The sequence below is a fragment of the Puccinia triticina genome, chromosome 8A, assembly GCF_026914185.1.
Source record: "Puccinia triticina chromosome 8A, complete sequence".
NCBI classification, from domain to species: Eukaryota; Fungi; Basidiomycota; class Pucciniomycetes; order Pucciniales; family Pucciniaceae; genus Puccinia; species Puccinia triticina.
The window spans coordinates 4,423,662-4,443,240 of NC_070565.1; the positions used below are offsets into that span (position 1 = coordinate 4,423,662).

Here is a 19,579-nt window from a genome sequence, read left to right on the forward strand (position 1 = left end):
GGTGATCAGAAGTAAGAGAGCTCTAATCTATGGAATTGATTGACACACCCGCGCAAGAACAAAAAAGAAGAAAAACAAGAGTGTCTTTTTCTGGCTTACTCAAACTGCACAAGCGTAGAGAAAGATAAAATAACGAGGATTGAATTTTGGGAGGTGTAGGTACATGATCAGAAGAAGAATGAATTGATAGTCGGAGGGGGATCACGCGTTCTGGACCTCTTTATCAAGCACGCCAAAGTAACTAATCTTCTCGACATTACGGGTCTGCGAGAGGTTTCTGGGCAGGTTTCCAGGAGGAGCGTCACCTGGGGGGGACTCGGAGGAGGAAGGATGGAGAGGGATCTGCTTTGTCTTGGGATGGTTGAGGGCGGCGGATCTTCCCGGGAAATGGGGGTCGATGAGTTGGCCTAAGGTGCCTCTGATCAGGGCGGGCATGCTCTGGGGCGCATGGACAAAGCAGTGCATCAACATGCTCGTGCCCATGCTTGCCAGAATCATCTCGCCGTATGCCAGACTCTTGACGAGGCCTTTGATCTTCATCACTTGCCAGACCGAGGCTAACGCCTTCGGAGCACAGTATAAAGCTGTTTTTTTTTCGTCATAGTAATATTTTTGTCGGGCGTGGTTAATGTTCATCACCTCTTTCCTTTTGCGTGAGTAAAATGAGAAACTGACCTAGTTCGCCTCTTCGTCTAGGATCCTCCCATAGCAATGAGAACGCAGTTGCAAAGCCAACAACCCCGTTCCACGCCGAACCGCGTAACTTGATCGAGCCATGTGAAGCTTCGTAGAGACGGGAGGGGATACACACTGAGAAGAGGATGATCCAGACAAAGGTGGCTAGGAATAAGGCCGAGGAGGCCGTCTTTCTTGCGATCGAGACCAGGAATAAGAGCGGCCTTTTGACCAAAGAGCGAAAAAAAAAACCAAGCATGTCAGCGAGAAAGAGATCTCAGGATGTGGGTTGGGGGGCGAGGACGTACGATTTGATGAACATTTTGCTTCTGAACAAGAGGGCCGGGACGAGATGTAAGATGGTATAGGTGGGGACCATGGACTTGAAAGCGCCCCAAGTGCGCGAGCCGTTACCGAGGATACAGCTGTCGAAGGATGAGTGGTTGAAGTGGCAGGGGGCGGCAGGCGCGGCGAGCGGATCGGGATGGCTGAGCCAGTTCCTGAGCCGCAGATCGTTAGCGCGCGTCCGCGGCCGCGTGAGATCGATGACTTGCTTGGGGAGCGCCATGTCGCGTAGCTTGTGCGTGTTGAGGAGCCGGTGGAGCTCGAGGAACTTGAGGTCTAAGCTTCCCGAGCGCCGGATCCATTGCCAGTACCATGCTGGTAAGGTCTGTGGCCTGAGCACAAATGCCGACATGATCTGGGCATTCGAGAGCCCAAACAAGATTAGATCTCCATGGGGGAACTTGAATAATGGTCTGTACTTCAGTAAGGTATATAAACCTCTTCAAAAAAAAAAAAAAAAGATGGGTGGGTGTATGTGTTGAAGTCAGTTTGAAGATGTTGGATGATCTTGTAGAGGATAGATGATCGGACTGACCGACAGAATATATTGGGTGCCAAGTTGACGCGCTCCTGTTTGGCCTGGGCAAGCAAGGCCAGTCCGGCGATCGCGCCCGCCACTGCGGCGGCCCAGTCGGCGATGAACCTCGCGAGCTGGATGCGGTGCCGATCGAGGGGTGGCTGGAGTTTCTGATCGGGGGCGACGGAGGGATCGGGCTCGGCCTGGTTTCTGAGCTTGGATAGCGCCGGGAAGGCGAGCGTCCAGAGTGCGGAATATGAGCCCAGGAAGGCGGCCAGCCTGGCGATCTTCTCGTCCGACCACACCGTCTTGACCACATGCCATAAGGAGCGCTTCTCACTGCACAGTGGTCCACTTGAATCAGTTTGGGCTGGTAGCGGCTGGGAAAATTGGTTTGCTGACCCTCTTATGGTTGCTCTTCGTCTCCTGATCAATGCTAGCGCGAGGGATGCGGCACTGATGACTGAATGGACTGAAGCGAAGACAACTGCGGAGATAGAGGCAAGATTAGCAAGCCTGAAATGGGTTGGGGCTGGGGGCCAGCCATACCGATGAGTTTCTTGGCTGCGATGGCGATGATTTGGTGGTGGGAATGGGTTGAGGTGGCTTGGTCGACGATCGAGGTGCGATGGAGGGGCAGGCTGAGCTTGGGGGTCGAGGGCAGACTGTGGTAGAGATGGTAGTAGGCATTCTGGGAGAGGGAGGAGACCGAGAAGGAGCGCTGGTGGGGGTTGAGGGGGGTCGAGTCGGCCGGCGCAGGCGGAGTGGAGGGAGGAGATGCGGGGGGCGACATGGTGGGAGTGGCTGGCAGTCAACAGCCAAACTCAGCAACACAACATCAGCATCCTCAGCACCCTCACAAAGAATCACCAGCGGCTTAATGGTCTGGAGTTTTGGACATCGTGGGGGCAGGAGGATACTCCATTGTGCTTGAATATATCCAAGTATTTAGAGAAACAAGTCCAAACTGCACCAGCCTACGTTTAGGAGCTCATAACATTAATGTCGAGTTCAGCCAGAAAACAACATATACAGCCTTGCCCAGCGGAGATGGCCTGAGGTGGTGCCCACTGGCAATTTACTGCACGCGTCCGGGCAGCTGTCGGACATATTTTGTCCGACGGGTCCGGATTGCGGAACACATCAGACTCCGGCAACTGTTGCTCCTGGCCGTCCAGAAAGAAAATTCAGGCAATACATACTCACACACTGCCACCGCTGCTGATCACAAACAGCAACACAAACATGCCGTCAGTATTTTATTTCTTTGATTGTGTTCTGATGGACTGTCGACATGTCAAGCCTCTAACCATCGTCTATTTTTCAGATCTCGACCACCACTTCTCTCAGAACTCACCCCATCTACCTCGGGCATCGTACTGGATCCTAACACCGGTGATCGGAAAGTAGCTCCATCTAAACGGCCGGATGGGACGTGGGTGCTTTTGTTTATATCACACCCTGCTATTTTCTAGGTCTTACTGCGAACTGAATCTGGCTGATGGTTGCTCGTGCTTTTTTTTAAATAAAAAAAAATGTTCATGGGAAGACAGGATAAGGAAAGAGATCAAGATCCGGCCAGGCTTTACGCCCCAAGAGGATGTAAGCAAGTTCCGCTCGGCGCGGCAAGCCGAGTCGGAGTCGCGGAAGCTGCCGAAGGGGAGTGTCGTAGGGATGATCCGGCCGGAAGTAGCCGTTGCCCAATCGGCCCTCAAGGGGATGACCCAAGCCCAGAAGAAGAATGCGAAGCGCAAGGAGAAGCGCAAGACCGAGAACTCCTCCAAGCTTGATCAAGAGACCGAGGAGACCCCGGACCAATGGGATCGCTCGTCCACTGCCAGCAACCCAGCCCACGACCAGCCATCCACCTCCCCCCCTCCTGTCGCCGAGGGCCAACAGCAAGAGCCCCCTGCTCCAGCCAGCTCAGCCGCCAGCCGCCAATCGCAGCCAGCGAAAACGGCCAAGAACCCGGGCAAGGCGCTCTTCCAATCCGCACTCAAGTCGTCATCCTCAAACCCTCTCCCCCCGCCACTCCAGCATCTCGTCCCTCCCCAGTCATCCTCGGCAACTGCCACATCAACCACGACAGCCCCAGCCGGCCCCTCTCCTGCGTCCACAGCCAAGAAGGACCGCCAGGGCAATCAGGCATTCAAGTTGTTTACCAACGCCGTCCAAAGCCTCGAGATCGACGACAAACCTAAATCCAATAATAATCAATCCTAGCCTCCCCTCATTCGCAGCCCCCTCGGCTCTCAACCCATACCCGCTCACAGATACTGTAAAGCATCCAGTATCATGTTGTTCATTCCCCTCCATATCCCCCCCCCCCTGAAACCCTCACCCAGTCTTTCATCTACAATCGCCCTGTTGTCACCGGTACAAACGCTTTCATGTAGATACAGCACCTTTACTCTAGCCTCATCTTGCATCCCAGCTTTTGTTTTTTCCATATTTTTTGACAAAGAAAAAAACCAAAATCTCATCTCCTCGGACGCTTGCCTCGATCCTGAACCATGTATAACCAGGCAATGCGAAAAGACCATCCGGACCCCAATTTCCTTCAAAAACAACCGATTTATGGTTGTAAGGTTAGAGACCTCAGATGTGCATCGAGACAATCTGGCGCAGAACTCACATCAGGCAACTTGAAGAGATTGAACAAATATACACATGTATGTACATGTGTGCGCTCAAGTTTTTGGCATCACATTTTTCATTGCAGGAGCTTCAGGCCACAGCCCGGAAGTCATGGGATTGGCTACAGGGGTGGAAAAGGTCCCAAGAATGATTATGAAAGAAAAAAAATGAGAGTTGTGATTTTAATTATCCAATTAAATGCAGAGAATCTTTATTTGGATGTGCTTCATGCACTGCAAAAAATCTGTCACACACTGCAGGGGGCGTCCACTTGAGGTCCTGGCCACAGCGGGTGGTAGTGTACAGCACTTTGTGCACTGCAAATTGAAAAATATGAGTTTTCACTTATTTTTTTTGCTTTCAGCCAGCAGAGGTAATTTTTGACTCCCCTCCAACATTAATTTTTGAAAATTTTGAATCACCCACTTTGACACAAAACAAGGGTAAAAATAAAGGGCCTTACTAAAAAAACGCACCCCCAAATAAAACTTCTTGAATTGCTAAAAAAAGGGCCTGAGAACCCACACATGCTGATCTTGCAAAGATTGTCCCACCCAGCCCCTTCCAGGTGCAAGAATGCCTCCTTGGCCTTTGGTTACCCCTCCCGATGGCCACCGATGCAATAGGTCATCAAAGGGAGAAGACAGTGGCCATCGAGAGGACTCTCCTCCTCTAGACGTGCAGTCGGACCGGCCATTGAAGGGAGTGTTTACTCCATTCGATGGCCAGTCTCCTTGTCAAGCATGCCGGGGATTCAGCCCGGTGGGAATGAATCATTCTTGGCAAGCAATGTCCAGGTGATTGCCGGGGAGCAACCTCGGCAAGGATGTAGACTAGCTGGTGCATTGTAAGGAGCAATATTCCCCCCGGGCCCGGCAAGCCAAGTGAATTACAAGGAGCAATATTCTCTCCGGGCCCGGTGTAGCCGTGCTACAATTGGCTACGCGACAGGCGCCCATACTAGGGGCGCGCTGTACGCGTGTTAGGTTTTTCCGGCTCCGGCTCCGGCTCCGCACGAGCCAGGAGTTTAGAGGTGCCAAAGCCCCTGCGTACTGCACGCAAGGGGTTGTTGGGTTTCCGTTTCTTCCTTCCTTTCTCAGACCAGGCGTGACCTGTACACGCCCATATTGTCTGTACCATTGAATTACTATTCACCGGTTTCTTCTTGTTGTTTGGTTTTCTTTTCTATTGTCGGCCCTTATAAAAGGGCCTCTCTTGTATGTCTGTTTTATCTCCATCCATCCTTTGTTGTTGGAAATCCAGACGTCTTTTTTCCTCGTCATTTAGCCGCGTGTAGCTTTGCTCCGCCGCAGGCCCATTTCCATAGCCTTGTAGCCTGCCCGACTACACCGGCGAGCGAAGACACCTTCCGCCGTCCGGCCAGCCAATACACATAGCTGCTGTCCGCCTGGAGCAGCCTTCCTTGGCTAGCAGGTACGGACTGCTCCATGGTGGAATCCTTCCCAATGTGCAGGTGCTCACCAAAGAACACTCATCCCGGTGTAGATAAGGTGTACCCGCTGGCCGAGCCGCAGATTCCAGTTACCTTTTTTTACGCGGTTGTTGTCCTGGTGGAGACTGTTTCTGATTTGTCCTCGCAACTGGCTCTCTTTTCGGAAATAGAGAAGTTTTATTCAATTCCTCTAAAAAAACCCGAGTTTTCCGCGAAAAAAAGCGGTTTGATGACCTGGCGACGTCTAAACTGCTGCGGAATACACCCGGTTTCCCGCGTTTACACACAGCTGTTTATTTAATTTCTCACAGCTTAGTTTTAAACCTTTTCCAAGATTTCACATTCATTTCCTGCAGTTTGAAGGGTGTAGAATTCAATGGTGATAACCAATTTTACTATTGAAAAGTTGATTTTTGTGCCCACCTAGTTTCTTGATTAAATTAGTGTGGGCTGTTTCAGGTGTTTATTTGGACTTTTTATCATGGTTCCCTACATGAGAAAAGGCGCAGAATTTAATGGTAATATTCTTTTCCTCAAGCAATGCATCATTAATTTTTATATTTTGACACCCAGTGGTACAATTCAATAACTTTTTTGTTACATGTCCCATGAGCACAAAAGATTGAGGGCACGGAGAAATGGGTATATTCTTTTTGCCATGTAATACATAGCATAATGCGCGACAAAGGGGAGTGCAACTATAGCAGCAAGAAGCTGTGAGTGTGATGACACTGAGAGACGACACGGGCGAGGTGGAAGCACACCTATAGCAGCAAGAAGCTGTGAGTGTGATGACACTGAGAGACGACACGGGCGAGGTGGAAGCACACCTAGGACCGAGTGAGGATGAAGTTTGAGTGAGTTTGATGATGAAAACAATGAAGTGAAAATGAATGGAAAACTACGACGATATACTGACCTATAGCAGCAAGAAGCTGTGAGTGTGATGACACTGAGAGACGACACGGGCGAGGTGGAAGCACACCTGAGAGAGAAGAAAAACAAATGAGACAAGAACATAGGAACGAGATGAGTGATACGAGAGCATACCTAGGACCGAGTGAGGATGAAGTTTGAGTGAGTTTGATGATGAAAACAATGAAGTGAAAATGAATGAAAACTACTACAAGCTAGGTAGACATAAACACTACAAAGACACTTAGGGTTGCCGAGTATCATCATCTAATTCCAAACCTAAACGATCCAAGTCCGCAGCACGGCGCATGAGAGTCTGCCCGGCTCCATATGCCTCAATACCCCCCCTCTCTCATTGCCGCTGGATCTTGAGATCGGAAATGATATGTTGATGTTTTTGCCGTCCGAGTGCCTTGGTGCACACGTCCGCCTTTTGATGATTAGTTGGGATGTAATTGATGTGAATCAGTCCCGTGTCATGAACTTCGCGGAGCCAGTGATATATGATGTCGATGTGTTTGGACCGTTGTTGAAAAATTGGGTTAGTCGCGAGAGCAATGGCGCTCTGATTGTCGACAAAAACCTCAAATTTTGTGGTGAATCGGACCGATAGACTCTGGAACAAGTACTTGAGCCAAACGGATTCTTGAACGCCTTCAAACAGAGCGCGGTATTCTGCTTCCGTGGTTGATGTAGATACAGTTTGCTGCTTCTTCGATCGCCAAGAGAGAAGATTACCGGCAAAGAGTGTGACGTAGCCGGAGTACGACCTACGGTCGTCAGTGCAGTTGGCGAAGTCAGCATCCGTGTAGACTGAGATGTTGTCCAAGTTACTTGAGCCTTTCAGTTGGATTCCGTGTTTTTTGGTTCCCGCCAGATATCGGAGGAGATGCTGGACAGCTTTCCAGTGAGCCATTCCTGGCTTTTCGAGATGTTGTGATAATTGTGAGACTGTAAAGGAGATATCTGGACGAGTCGAGACGGAGAGATAGTTGAGGAGACCCAGTGCTTCACGATAGTTGACGTTGAGTTGACGAAAAGCGTTGTGGTCTTCGTCCGAGGATTTCACTAGCCGTGAGTTCGCGACCATCGGCGTTGAGGTAGTTCTACAATCCGACATCCTGTAGTTATCAAGGATGGATTGTGTATATGCTTCTTGACTTAAGAGAAGTGAAGTTGGTGAAGTCCGGGTCAGTTTGATACCGAGTATGTGCTTCGCTTCCCCGAGGTCTTCCATCTTAAACTTTTCAGAAATAAGAGTCTTGAAGCGATTGACGTCGTGGCTAATGATAATCATGTCATCGACATAAACGTGAACGAAGCATTCCCAATCCGGAACTTGAGAAGTGAACAGACAAGGATCTGCCGGAGATGGAGAGAAGTTGATAGAGCTGAAGAAGTCCCTGAGCTCGGCGTACCAAACCCGCGGAGCTTGCTTGAGGCCGTAGATGGCTTTATGAAGCTTCAAGCAATATCCTTTGGGTACGTCGAGTCCAGGTGGTGGCCGAAGATAAACCGACTCCTTGAGATTTCCGTTGAGGAAAGCGTTTTTGGCATCCATTTGATGGATGTGGTAGCCGCGTGACAAGCCGACAATCAGCGCAGCCCTCAGACTTGTTGACCGTCCGGTAGGTGCATAAGTGAAACCCACCCCGTCCTTCTGCTGAGAGCCCTGCGCGCACAGTCGAGCTTTGAACTTCACGACGATCCCCTCTGAGTTCTTCTTTTTGCGGAAGACCCAGACTGTACCCAGAAGCGACTCGTCGCCTGGAATGACTTCGATGCTCCACACCTTGAGGTCCTTCATGGCCGTTAGTTCGGAGTCTACCGCTTGAGTCCAGCACGAAGCTTCCGATGAAAGCATAGCCTCACGATAAGTGCGAGGAATTTCCGAGGCGGTTAATGCTCTGGCTAAATTAGCCCTCCTTTTGGTGTGTAGAATGTGGGAAGTGTCGATGTCGGAGCTGATGTTCTTCGGCGCGATGTTGGACGTAAGACGAATGTCATAGCCGGGTTTCGGCTGCTTGGAAGAGTCATTTTGGCGTGAAGATTCGGTGTTTGCTTCTTGAGTTTGAACCGGAGGATCAGCCGCAGCCAGCCGATCAGTTGGGTCCGAGTCCACAAAGAAGGATTCGACATCGATCAGCGGTGCATCCAAGTCAAGTTCATCTTCAGCAGATCGCCATTCGAGAACGTCGAGCAGAGAGTCAGGAGAGGGAGACGGAGGAGAAGGTGAAGATTCATCGAATTCGTCGAATTCGAAAGGAGTGAGTGGGTCGAAGTGGTAGGAGGGATCAGCTGGAGAGAAAATGGAGACTCCTGGGAATTCTGTCACGACAAATGTGACGTCGTGACAGCGCTCCACTTTTCCTCCTGGTAGGAGAACGCGCCAGTTATGCGTTCCCAGCTGGTACCCGACCAGAATGCCCTTCTTGGCAGTGTCGCCAAATTTTCCGTCACGAAGTTGTTTCGGAATGTTGACATACGCTAGACAGCCGAATGGTTTGAGACGTGAGGTGTTGAAAGATGAGCCAAACCATTTGTTATACGGAGTGTCCCACCGAAGTTTGCGCATTGGTGTGGTGTTTTCCAAGAAGACAGCCGTTGAAACTGCCTCGGCCCAGTACTCAGATGGGAGCTTGGCCTGTTTTAGAAGACATCTTGCTTTCTCTGATGTCGACCGGTTTCCTCTCTCAGCGACGGAGTTTTGCTGAGGAGTGTAAGGAGCCGTGACTTGAACGGTGATCCCTTTGCTTTTGAGGAAGTTGAGAAATTCAGTTGAATTGAACTCGCCTCCGCCATCAAAGATTACAGTTTTAATGTTTGATGAATGATGATTGGTGACTTCATGATAGTATTGCATGAAGAATGAAAAGGTTTCAGATTTTTTTGATAACAAGTAGACGTGGCGATAACGAGTAAAATAATCTGTGATTTTGAAGTAGTATTCTTTACCACCAAAGGATCTAGGATTGATTCTCCCGCTGAGGTCCATGTAGACGTACTCAAGCGGTCGAGTGGCTTCGGGGAGAGAACCAGGAAACGGAAGTCGATGAGATTTCGACAGTGAGCAAGCTTCACAGTCAATCTTTGAAGCCTTGATGCCCGGGAACATCTTCTTTAGAGCCTTGATGTGAGGGTGTCCTGCTGACCTGTGAATGGTGTTAATGTCAGTCGATGTTGCCGTTTTGGCGAGAGCAGAGGGTGACTGACCTTGACTTCCAGGAGCGAGCTTGATGTTGCAGACGCCACCAATTACTGCCGTTGAGAGAATGATTGAGTTGTTGCGGACCAAGTCAAACGTGCTAGCTCCAGTTCGAACAACGTTGCAGCCGCGTTCAAACAATCTTCCGAAGCTGATGAGAGTTCCAGATAAGCCAGGAACGTGGAGAGCTTTCAACTTGAGGTCGGTGCCGTCGTTCGCGAGTAATCGAACAAAACCTTCACCTACGGACTCAAGGTGATTTCCGTCGGCAAGTGCAATTTGGGTTGAACGTTCGCGGTAGTCGGTGAAACGTGACTTGTCGCTAAACATATGATGACTAGCTCCACTGTCGAGAAAACAGACGTCGTCAGTCTGAACTGCAGAGAGAGCCTTGCGAATGCAGAGAAGTCCACTGCTCGTGGTGCTGATTGAAGAGGTATCAGCTGCGTCGTCGTCGTCGCTGATTGGTTGTTTAGAGGTTGCCGCTTTGGCGGTCGGCTTCTTCTTCTTCTTGAGAGCCTTGCAATCAGCTGCCGAGTGCTTAGTCGCCGGGTTGTGAGTCCCAGGGGCACAGAATGGAGGTGTGGTGGTGGCCGACATTGCAGATTCTTGCTTGATGATTGGGGCGGCCGCAATCGGGGTAGTGTGATGAGAGACTGACAACGAACCAGTGCGTTCGTTTTCGAGAGCGGTCTTGATCATTTCAATGCTGATTGGTCGCTGGTTGAATAGACTCGCCTTGAGGTGTTTGTAGTCGTCCGCAGGGAGTTTGTTCAGAATAATTTCGCAGAGCAGAGACTCCTTGAGATCGGCTTTTTCTGGTTTGCCGATGATGAGACCGACTGAAGCCACTCGGCTCAGACCGGCGTTGAGATCGTCGATGAATGTGGTAACATTGCCCCTGTAAGGAAAGGTGCAGAAGTCGAGATAGACGACCGACTGGTTCTGGGCCGAATGAGACTCGTAGTAACCCACGAGAAGAGCCCAGATGAGATTTGGCTTCTTCCGATTTGACTCAGTGACAAATCGTTGGTGATTGACCTGTCCGATAGATTGATATAAGATACCGGCGACCTGTTCTTCTTTGTCGAGGTGATCAGCTCGAAGTGCCGCGTCCTCGGGAATAGCACAGCCATCGAGATATTTCGCCAACTTGTGCTGCATGCAGTAGCCGAGGATCTTGATCTTCCAGGCGTCCCAGTTGGTGTCGTTGAGGACCGGAAATGACTTGTTGTCAGACATATTGAGCGTGACAGTTTACGAGAGCTAAACGGAGCGCGGGCTCATAACCTAATGCGCGACAAAGGGGAGTGCAACTATAGCAGCAAGAAGCTGTGAGTGTGATGACACTGAGAGACGACACGGGCGAGGTGGAAGCACACCTATAGCAGCAAGAAGCTGTGAGTGTGATGACACTGAGAGACGACACGGGCGAGGTGGAAGCACACCTAGGACCGAGTGAGGATGAAGTTTGAGTGAGTTTGATGATGAAAACAATGAAGTGAAAATGAATGGAAAACTACGACGATATACTGACCTATAGCAGCAAGAAGCTGTGAGTGTGATGACACTGAGAGACGACACGGGCAAGGTGGAAGCACACCTGAGAGAGAAGAAAAACAAATGAGACAAGAACATAGGAACGAGATGAGTGATACGAGAGCATACCTAGGACCGAGTGAGGATGAAGTTTGAGTGAGTTTGATGATGAAAACAATGAAGTGAAAATGAATGAAAACTACTACAAGCTAGGTAGACATAAACACTACAAAGACACTTAGGGTTGCCGAGTATCATCATCTAATTCCAAACCTAAACGATCCAAGTCCGCAGCACGGCGCATGAGAGTCTGCCCGGCTCCATATGCCTCAATATAGCAGTGGAGTAGCTAAGGCTTGCCAAGTGAAACCGGGTACCGCCTGGCTTTTTTTCCCAAACCAGACACCCGCACCCGCACCTGGCACCCGTGGGCGGGTACTGCGGGTGCTGTTTGCGGGTACTGCGGGTGCTGTTTGCGGGTACTGCGGGTGTTTTTTGTGGGTACTGCAGGTACTTGTTTGGTTAGGGAAGAAAATATGTATAAATGTACATACACCTCTTGAGGGTTGTGTACCCTCTTGATGACCAGTGTGGGCCGGTCATCAAGAGGGCTGTGTGCCTGTCATTGAGAGGGCTGAGACCCTCTTGATGACTGGTCTCTGCCCGTCATCAAGAGGGTGGTGTGCCTTCTCAATGGCCAGTGTGTTCCAGTCATCAAGAGGGCCGTGTGCCTTCTGATTGACCGGTGTGTGCCGGTCATCAAGAGGGAGGTGTGCCATCTTGTTGGCTGGTTTTTTCCGTTCATTGAGAAGGCTGTGTGCCTTCTTGATGACCAGTGTGTTATGTACAGGTCATCAAGAGGGCTGAGACCCTCTCAATTACTGGTCTCTGCTGGTCATCAAGAGGGTACACAAGCACCAACTGGTCATTGAGAGGGGTGCTGCGGGGCGGGTTTTGACCATGTTTTTTTGCAAACTTCCAACACCCGCACCTGCGGGCGGGTACCCGCTGTACGGCCGCGAGTGCCGGGTAAGCTGCAGAAGATGAGATAAATGGAATGTGTGGTGGACTTAATAGGAAGGTATCTTCTAACTGTATAAATTTTTTGTTACACATCCCAGAAGTTTAACAATTTCAGGTAAATTCCAATTTTGTATATTCTCTATGCTCTAAATTCTACAGCAATGGGGTGGAATCATATATTGAGATATAAGGGATGTGAACTAGTAGATATTATGAATAACGCACATTGCTGATACCCCATTTTCTAAATCCAACCCATTGCTGTAAATTTCAGGGCACAGAAAATATACCAAATTGGGCATTAAGTGAAATTTTTAGACTTCTAGGATGTTTAACAAGAAAGTATGGTTAATAGGAATTATACTATTAACCCCACAACACATCCCATGTATCTCATATTCTGAAGCCACCCCACTTCTATGAATTACAGGCAAAGGTGGAAAAGGTGGGGCAGCTATGCTAACCATAGTGTTTGGGTGGTTTAGCGTAGCAGAATTCTGATAAATTGTGGCCTAGCGTTAGCAGAATTCCACCGTCTCTGCGCTAACGCTACGCGCGCAGGGCGCAATGAAGCGCTCGCTACGCTGCACTGAAGAGAGTTTTAGCGGGATTTTGGCCTGTTTGATTTGGGTGGAGTGAATTGATCAAGAAGAGTTTTGGTGTGTTTTTTTGGTTGGGTTTTCAGTAAGAAAAGTCAGGTTGATGAGAGCAAGAAGATTGCAGGAAAATATAAACAAATGGGGAAGTTTAACAAGTGTGGTCAAGTTTTTTTTTGATTGAGTGAGCAGATTTTGTTGTGGTTTAATTGGTGGTGGATGTTGATGAAACAGCCTTGGATGAGCCTTTTTTTTAAGTGTAGATTTGATTTAACATTGTGCACTATGGATATTCAAACGTATGACAAAATTTGCCATGGAATTACAACAATATTCTTGTGAATAGAGGGGAGACATGATAACTGATTTTCTGTAGCGGAGAAAGGATGAGACTTGCACATCATCTGGGGGCAAAACTATGCATATTGCATAATTGAACAATAACCGTGTGTAAACGTGTGAAACTGCTGTGGTGATTTATATGGGTGGGCATGGTAGAATTTCCACTCAGCAATAGCGCGGGCAGGAATGCACAGAGAGGCTGAGCGCAGAGTGCATACCGCTGACATAAGCACTGAGGATGATGTCAGAAAGCACGCTAAGAAAGTTTGCGGAAAGTTGCGCGCAGACGGAATGCACGGATCACAGATTGGATGTCTGGACCAGAGCGGATAGACAGGGCTGGACTGTGGTGGACTGAAGGGATTTCACGAGAAGACCGCAGCACGAATAGGGCACAGAGATGAGCCTTTAGGCTTGAGAGAGGACGGTGAGGGGGATAGTGCTCACCGGATTGGCTCGGATAGTGGGCGCGGAAAAAACAGAGGAAGAACCGATGAGAGTTGATTGCAGGTTGTAGGCTATGTATATATAGACTACATACAGGGAATCAACTTGTGGGCAACATGACAATGGATATGCAAAGAAGGTGATGGAATCAGATGGAACTCAAGGAGAGATTGGTGACAGTCAAGGGATCACAAGCAGAGCGAGTGCGCACAAGGAAACACAGTAGTTGGAAATCTAATCGGGCTAATCTAGACAGGGATCAAAGTCACATGGCTAGTGAGACAGGAAGCATGACCAATCTAAAAGGAAACATCAGGTGTGACAGGCATAAGGTGATATGAGAATGACAACCAAGAGCTCAGGGGAGACAATGAGGCAGAAGGAAGAGATAGAAATCCAACATGGACTAAACTCATGGACTGATAGCAGCGGCGCGTCAGCGGGTGAGCCAAGGCAGCCAAAGCTGGTGGAGGTGTTGGTGAGAGACTGACTTACGGGGGCTGGACAGAGGGCGTGGGAGGTCAAGTGTTGGAGTGGAGTGGAGTGTGAGACAATCATGTGCAGGAAATTGGGTGGAGATGGCGGACTAGTGCGGGAAAGGGTTGGATCTGCGGGATTGGGTTGAAATGGAGATGTGAGTGGAGGGAAGGAAGGGGGTGGAGGTTGACGTTTTCTCTTCTCTTTTTTGTTTTCCAGCATCCTACTTACTACTCATCATTGTACTTACAACTTATGGACGTACAAGAGTATTAGGAGAGTTTTATGTGACCTTTACTTTTTCTTACGAGATTACTATTGCAGACTTGTGCTTTCAAAGTGCGTAGCTTTTACCACTTGCTGATTATTACACTGTAGATCAGGCTCAACAAGGAGCACTGAAGGCTAGTGGAAAGTAGGAGTGCAGAGCTGAGACACCAATAATCACTCAGCCCGGACACATAAGAAGGCGTATAGTGTTTGTTTCTACCCACTAACCAACCTTTATTCTCACACTGCATGCGCTGCACAGTTGCGGGGCCCCGGCAAACTGTATCTAAATGTGGAAAAACTGGCTTTTTTTGATAAGGCCCAAAATATTGAAGAAGGCGGATAGTGTTTGTTTCTACCCACTAACCAACATTTATTCTCACACCGCATGCGCTGCACAGTTGTGGGGCCCCGGCAAACTGTATCTAAATTTGGAAAAACCGGGTTTTTTTAATAAGGCCCAAAATAAATACCCATTAACTGGAGGTTACCGACGCGCAGCAGAGGTGGCCAAGGTCCATGGACAGTGCCCGCTAGAACACCGGCAAATGGCTATGGCAAATCAGCATGGTTCACATAGACAGAGGCAAGCCCATGTCTCACCACAACCAGCCTGATCCTTGTTGTGCCCCAAAGGCAGTGTCCCCTGGAGTAGCCCATCGAGCACGCAACAGAAGGGCAACGGACCAGGTATTTAAACCAACCTCTCAAGAGGGATTGGTTTCTTGTCCGTCATTCAACCTCAGTCAACTGTTTGAAGTCTCTTCCATCTCCGGCCAATCTACTTTTCGCTACCTCCTGTCCTCCCTTTTTGTGGGGGCTGAAATTAGGTACTCCTAAGAAGCTCCCCACTGAAGGCGCTCAAAAAGCGGTCCCGCAGAGGAGACCCCCCCAGCCCCCACGGCGCTCAGAGCACGGGCATGCTGGTGGATGACACCACCCGGCGCAACCAAGAGGGTCTTCTCTAGCCTTGACCCATACATTGGGGAGTTTGGGGCCCACCTAAGGTAGCCCGGACTCTCCTAGGAGGCTAGGCCCAAGGGAAACCCCTGGGTGCCTTGAGCTCCAAACGTGTACAGCTCAAGAGGGCACGGAAAACATGGATAGGCCGGCTCCCTGTAAAATTTGTCCCGGGATATCTTACCTGCCACAAATGAATTGTTTGGGGACACAGCCTGACACAGCCCCTTGAAAACACAATTTGAGGGGCAGAATTCAGTGCCATGCCGATGGCTGGCGCAAGCCTGTGACCACTGTGGTGCTCCATCCCAAGCCATATGTAGTATTTTAGTATCTTCTTTGACATATATTCATCATTACATTGCCCAATAACCCATAACCCTTCACAAATACTTCATTATTATTGCATATTCAGATTCTATGTCTCATTTCACCTATAGTCAATCACACATAGTACCCTTTATCTTCAATGGTTGAATAAGATTTACAGAAAACCTACAGTCTTCATTAGTTACAACACTCATTTCATAAGTAAATTACTTAAATCATTACATTACATTCCTTTTACAGATAATTTCTCACGTGTTAAACTCTTTACATATATTACTCATTATGTACTATGCCTATTGTACACATTACATCATTGGATCTGTGCTTATCTCTTTCAGTAGTGCTCATTGTTACAAGTTGTTACTATGTTCACATCACCTTTCCCATTGTGTACCACCTTTCTTCCCATAGCCAGAACCCTTCCCCATCTGTACAGTCTTTATTCCCATAGCCAGAATTCCTCTTGACTGCTCATCTTTCAGCTTAACATAAGAAATTTCATTCCCCCCACTTGTAGATTCCCCAGTCAGAGAATTATCAGTGAAAATTATACAAAAATTATAGCAGAAATTCCTCATCCCCCATTGATATTGAACATAGCCCGTTGCCCCTCTGAGCTCACCATTGCTATTGAATCATTGCCATTGCTTCTCCTCTTCAATTATTGCCCCAACCTTCTCATCCTCAGTAGCCAAACAGTAGTTAAGCTCATAGTACTAGTTCCTAAGATCAAGTAGAAATCAGCCACACCTTTTCTTCTTTTTCTCAGTGTTACTCTCATACCCTCAGCATTGGTCAGGAAGGCATCCTCATCAGCACCCTTGCATAGCTTACATTAGTACTAGTATTGCTATCCATCTCCCTTCCAGGCTCTATTCCCCCCTTTGAGTAGTTCCACACCACTGCTGCCACAAAGCAGAGGATACATACACCCCCAATGACCGGCCAGCACGCATGTGGAGTGCTAATCACTGGTAATCAAATCAAGTACTCCAATGACTTGGTCCATTCTGCCGCTGGTCATTGACAGCAGTAAACGCACCTCTAGATGACCAGAACAAGCCCGGTCATCAAGAGGAGAAACACACCTCCTGCACTGCAAAAATAACTTGGTCAACTGCTTGCAGTTGACATGCAGGATACTCAAGCCAAGCTGCCATTGTAAATCCACATGAATGCAGAAGTGCCTTTGTTGGCACAGTCACTGTGCAAGGTGCACAGTTACTGTGCATTGAAGCTTGGGTTGAGTCAAACCTTGAGTAAGGCTGGTGTAACACCACAAGCTTCCTCAGAGTTGCCGCATGTCAACTGCTCACAGTTGACACAGTTTTTTTTGCAGTGCTGGTTACCAGAGCATACCTGGTCATCAAGAGGATTACTTAATCCCCTCAATGACCGGAACCCCAGTCATTGAGAGGAGAAACACTTGTTGAAATTTCCTCTCTTTTCTCTTACTGATCTAAAATTCCCAGCTCCCTGAGCATTCATCTTTATTCCTCTTGAATAATATCAATCATTATAGCCTGATATTTTGTTTATTTTATTTATGTCTGAACAAATGTCATATGGTCTTTGAACCCTGACATCCCTGTCTTATCAAATCTCTAGAAACTCTTGTCTTCTTGATATTTTATTCATTATGGCATGTTTTTATTCATTATTATCTTTTATCTCACCCACAACTTTATCCAGTTGTACTTAGACTATATATTCTAGCTAGATACAAGTAAATCAAAGTCATTGTTTCTCTCCTTCATTTTTGATGCCCACTTGAGGCGCATCTGTTGTGCAAAATCATCCTCACTGCCCCTGTTCTTGAGCCTTCATATTTCCTGTCCTCTCTTTGTTTTATGTATCCTGAGTTGTGGTTTCAACAAAACTTCACCAATAACCAGAGCAAAATTTTCAACAAGGGGAGTGATAAAGAGTGCTCTGGTCATTGAGGGGACTCTTTACTCCTTTTGATGACCGGAACGGACCCAGTCATTGAGAGGGCTGTAGGAGAGATACAGAGCAGAGGGGCCACCTGTGGAGAGGCTAGTTGCCCTGCAGTTTCTTTGCCAGCCCCCTCAGTGGCGCATTTGCCGCTAATCTCACAAACCCCTTAGATTTCTTCCAACCCCTCAAACAAGCTTCCCCTTACTTTCCTCATCATCCTTGCTCACTTCAAGGCCCCAAGGAAAGACCAGTTGTCTTTTTATTGATTTCACCAAACCAACAGGCTTATGTTGAAATGAAGACCAGAGAACAGTTGAGGACTTGAGGAAGAAAGCTCGAGTGAGATGGTGAAGGTTTGAGGCCTCGAGGAGAAAAGCTCAGAGGCACCCAGAAAAGGAGAAGAAACCACAGAAAGGGGTCAAGCTGCTAGCTGTGCGGAGGAAAGAAGGACAAGAGACTCGCTGGTCTCAGGGAAGATTGCGCAGAAAGCTGATGGTTTTTATTGATCTATCACAGCTGAGGATATTTTAAGCTACTACAACTAGGGCCAGGTTGTGGGACAGAAGGTGAACTACATCTGCATCTGCAGGGAAAGGGAAAGAGTGTGGCATATGACAGAAAGGGGAAAGAAGAGCCAGAGACATGAAATTCCAACAGCTTGTTGAGTGTTATGGCTTGGATTTCTTCTTTAATCCTCATCCTGCTACTGGTCAGTGTGTCAAGTTAATTGGAAGAAACTAAAGATACCAATCAAGAAATGCTTAATGAATTGAATAACCTCACATACAAAATGAGCTAGCATTTTTCTCCAAAAGAGTTCATGAGATGTGTATATTGTAAAATGACACCCCAAAGATGTAAGAAATGCCTTGCCAAATGAATACAAACTGAAAAAAATTAAGGCATCATCTCAAGGTTTTTATATGGCAAACCAACTTGTTGGAACAGTCTTCTTTTTCATCAGCATGAGTCAGAGTAGCTTTGAATTTTCACTTTTCTCTTTGCTTCCTGGAGAAGAAGGGGGTATATTTTCTACCCACTTTCAAAAAGCATTCCACTTTTCCATCATGTCCTGCAAACTTTATTTGTCTCCAGATGATAAGCAAAGCTTGTTGAACTTCTTCCTCAGCCACAAAGCTACAAACCAAAGAGAGGAAAAGAAACCCAGTAATATTTTAATAATAATCACAATCTGGTGAATTTATGGTACGCCTCATCCCATGCAGAAAACTTCCAAAAAGAGACATGTGACATGGGAGCAATGGGGCTGAAGATATGTAGATGGGGCTGCTCAGACAATGAGGCCAACCATCTAATGTGATTATGTGCCCCTGAAAGTGCTGCGGAGCAGCCGCCTTAAACTCTAGTATATGTGAATCCATGACTGTTTCAGAGTAAGAATTAGGGACATCATTCTGTAACTGAATTAAAAAAAGTTGCAATAGCTGATGTTCACCAGACAATATGGAGCTTTGCTTGGTGCTAGGCCGGCAACAGCGCTGGGAGGAGAAAAGTGCCTGGAGGGCTGCCCTCAAGAATGGTCCGGATGAGAGTCGAGTTTGATCGAAGTTGATAGCTGGGGAAGTGGTTTTTGAGGTACAGCGGAGAGTTGATCTTTGCCGGCGATTGGTTGGGTTGTTTTTGGGAGAAGGAATTGTGGCTTGGTGCGCAGAATCAGGAAGTATCGGATCAAAAATAAATCAATTGCTGATAGCCTCCGCCTTGGATCAGAACAGAATGCTATGGCCTCCTATCCTCCAAGTTCTCCGGGAACTTGGATTCCTGGAGGCCTGTCACAAACATGTCATCATCTCCTCGCGCGCCGTGCGCCCGCACTACACAACCAAACCAAACACAAGAAAACAAGAAAGAAAGAAAAGAAGGCAGAGCAACACCAAAACAAAAGCTCT

At 48.1% G+C, this 19,579-nt stretch overlaps 2 protein-coding genes across 2 annotated transcripts; one reads left to right on the top strand and one right to left on the bottom strand.

Annotated features, from left to right (window-relative positions):
* Positions 1 to 201: 201 nt before the first annotated feature.
* Positions 202 to 2,330, bottom strand: PtA15_8A451 (uncharacterized protein; the record flags this gene model as incomplete). Its single annotated transcript, XM_053171883.1, has 6 exons — positions 202 to 584; positions 676 to 899; positions 984 to 1,460; positions 1,556 to 1,876; positions 1,940 to 2,024; positions 2,087 to 2,330. The coding sequence occupies 6 exons, from the start codon at positions 2,328 to 2,330 to the stop codon at positions 202 to 204; spliced, it is 1,734 nt and encodes a 577-aa protein (XP_053023102.1).
* A 452-nt stretch (positions 2,331 to 2,782) lies between these two features.
* Positions 2,783 to 3,760, top strand: PtA15_8A452 (uncharacterized protein; the record flags this gene model as incomplete). The annotated part of the gene is made up of 3 exons (XM_053171884.1): positions 2,783 to 2,787; positions 2,865 to 2,972; positions 3,091 to 3,760. 3 exons carry the CDS (start codon positions 2,783 to 2,785, stop codon positions 3,758 to 3,760), a joined length of 783 nt encoding a protein of 260 aa, XP_053023103.1.
* Between the last annotated feature and the right edge of the window lie 15,819 nt (positions 3,761 to 19,579).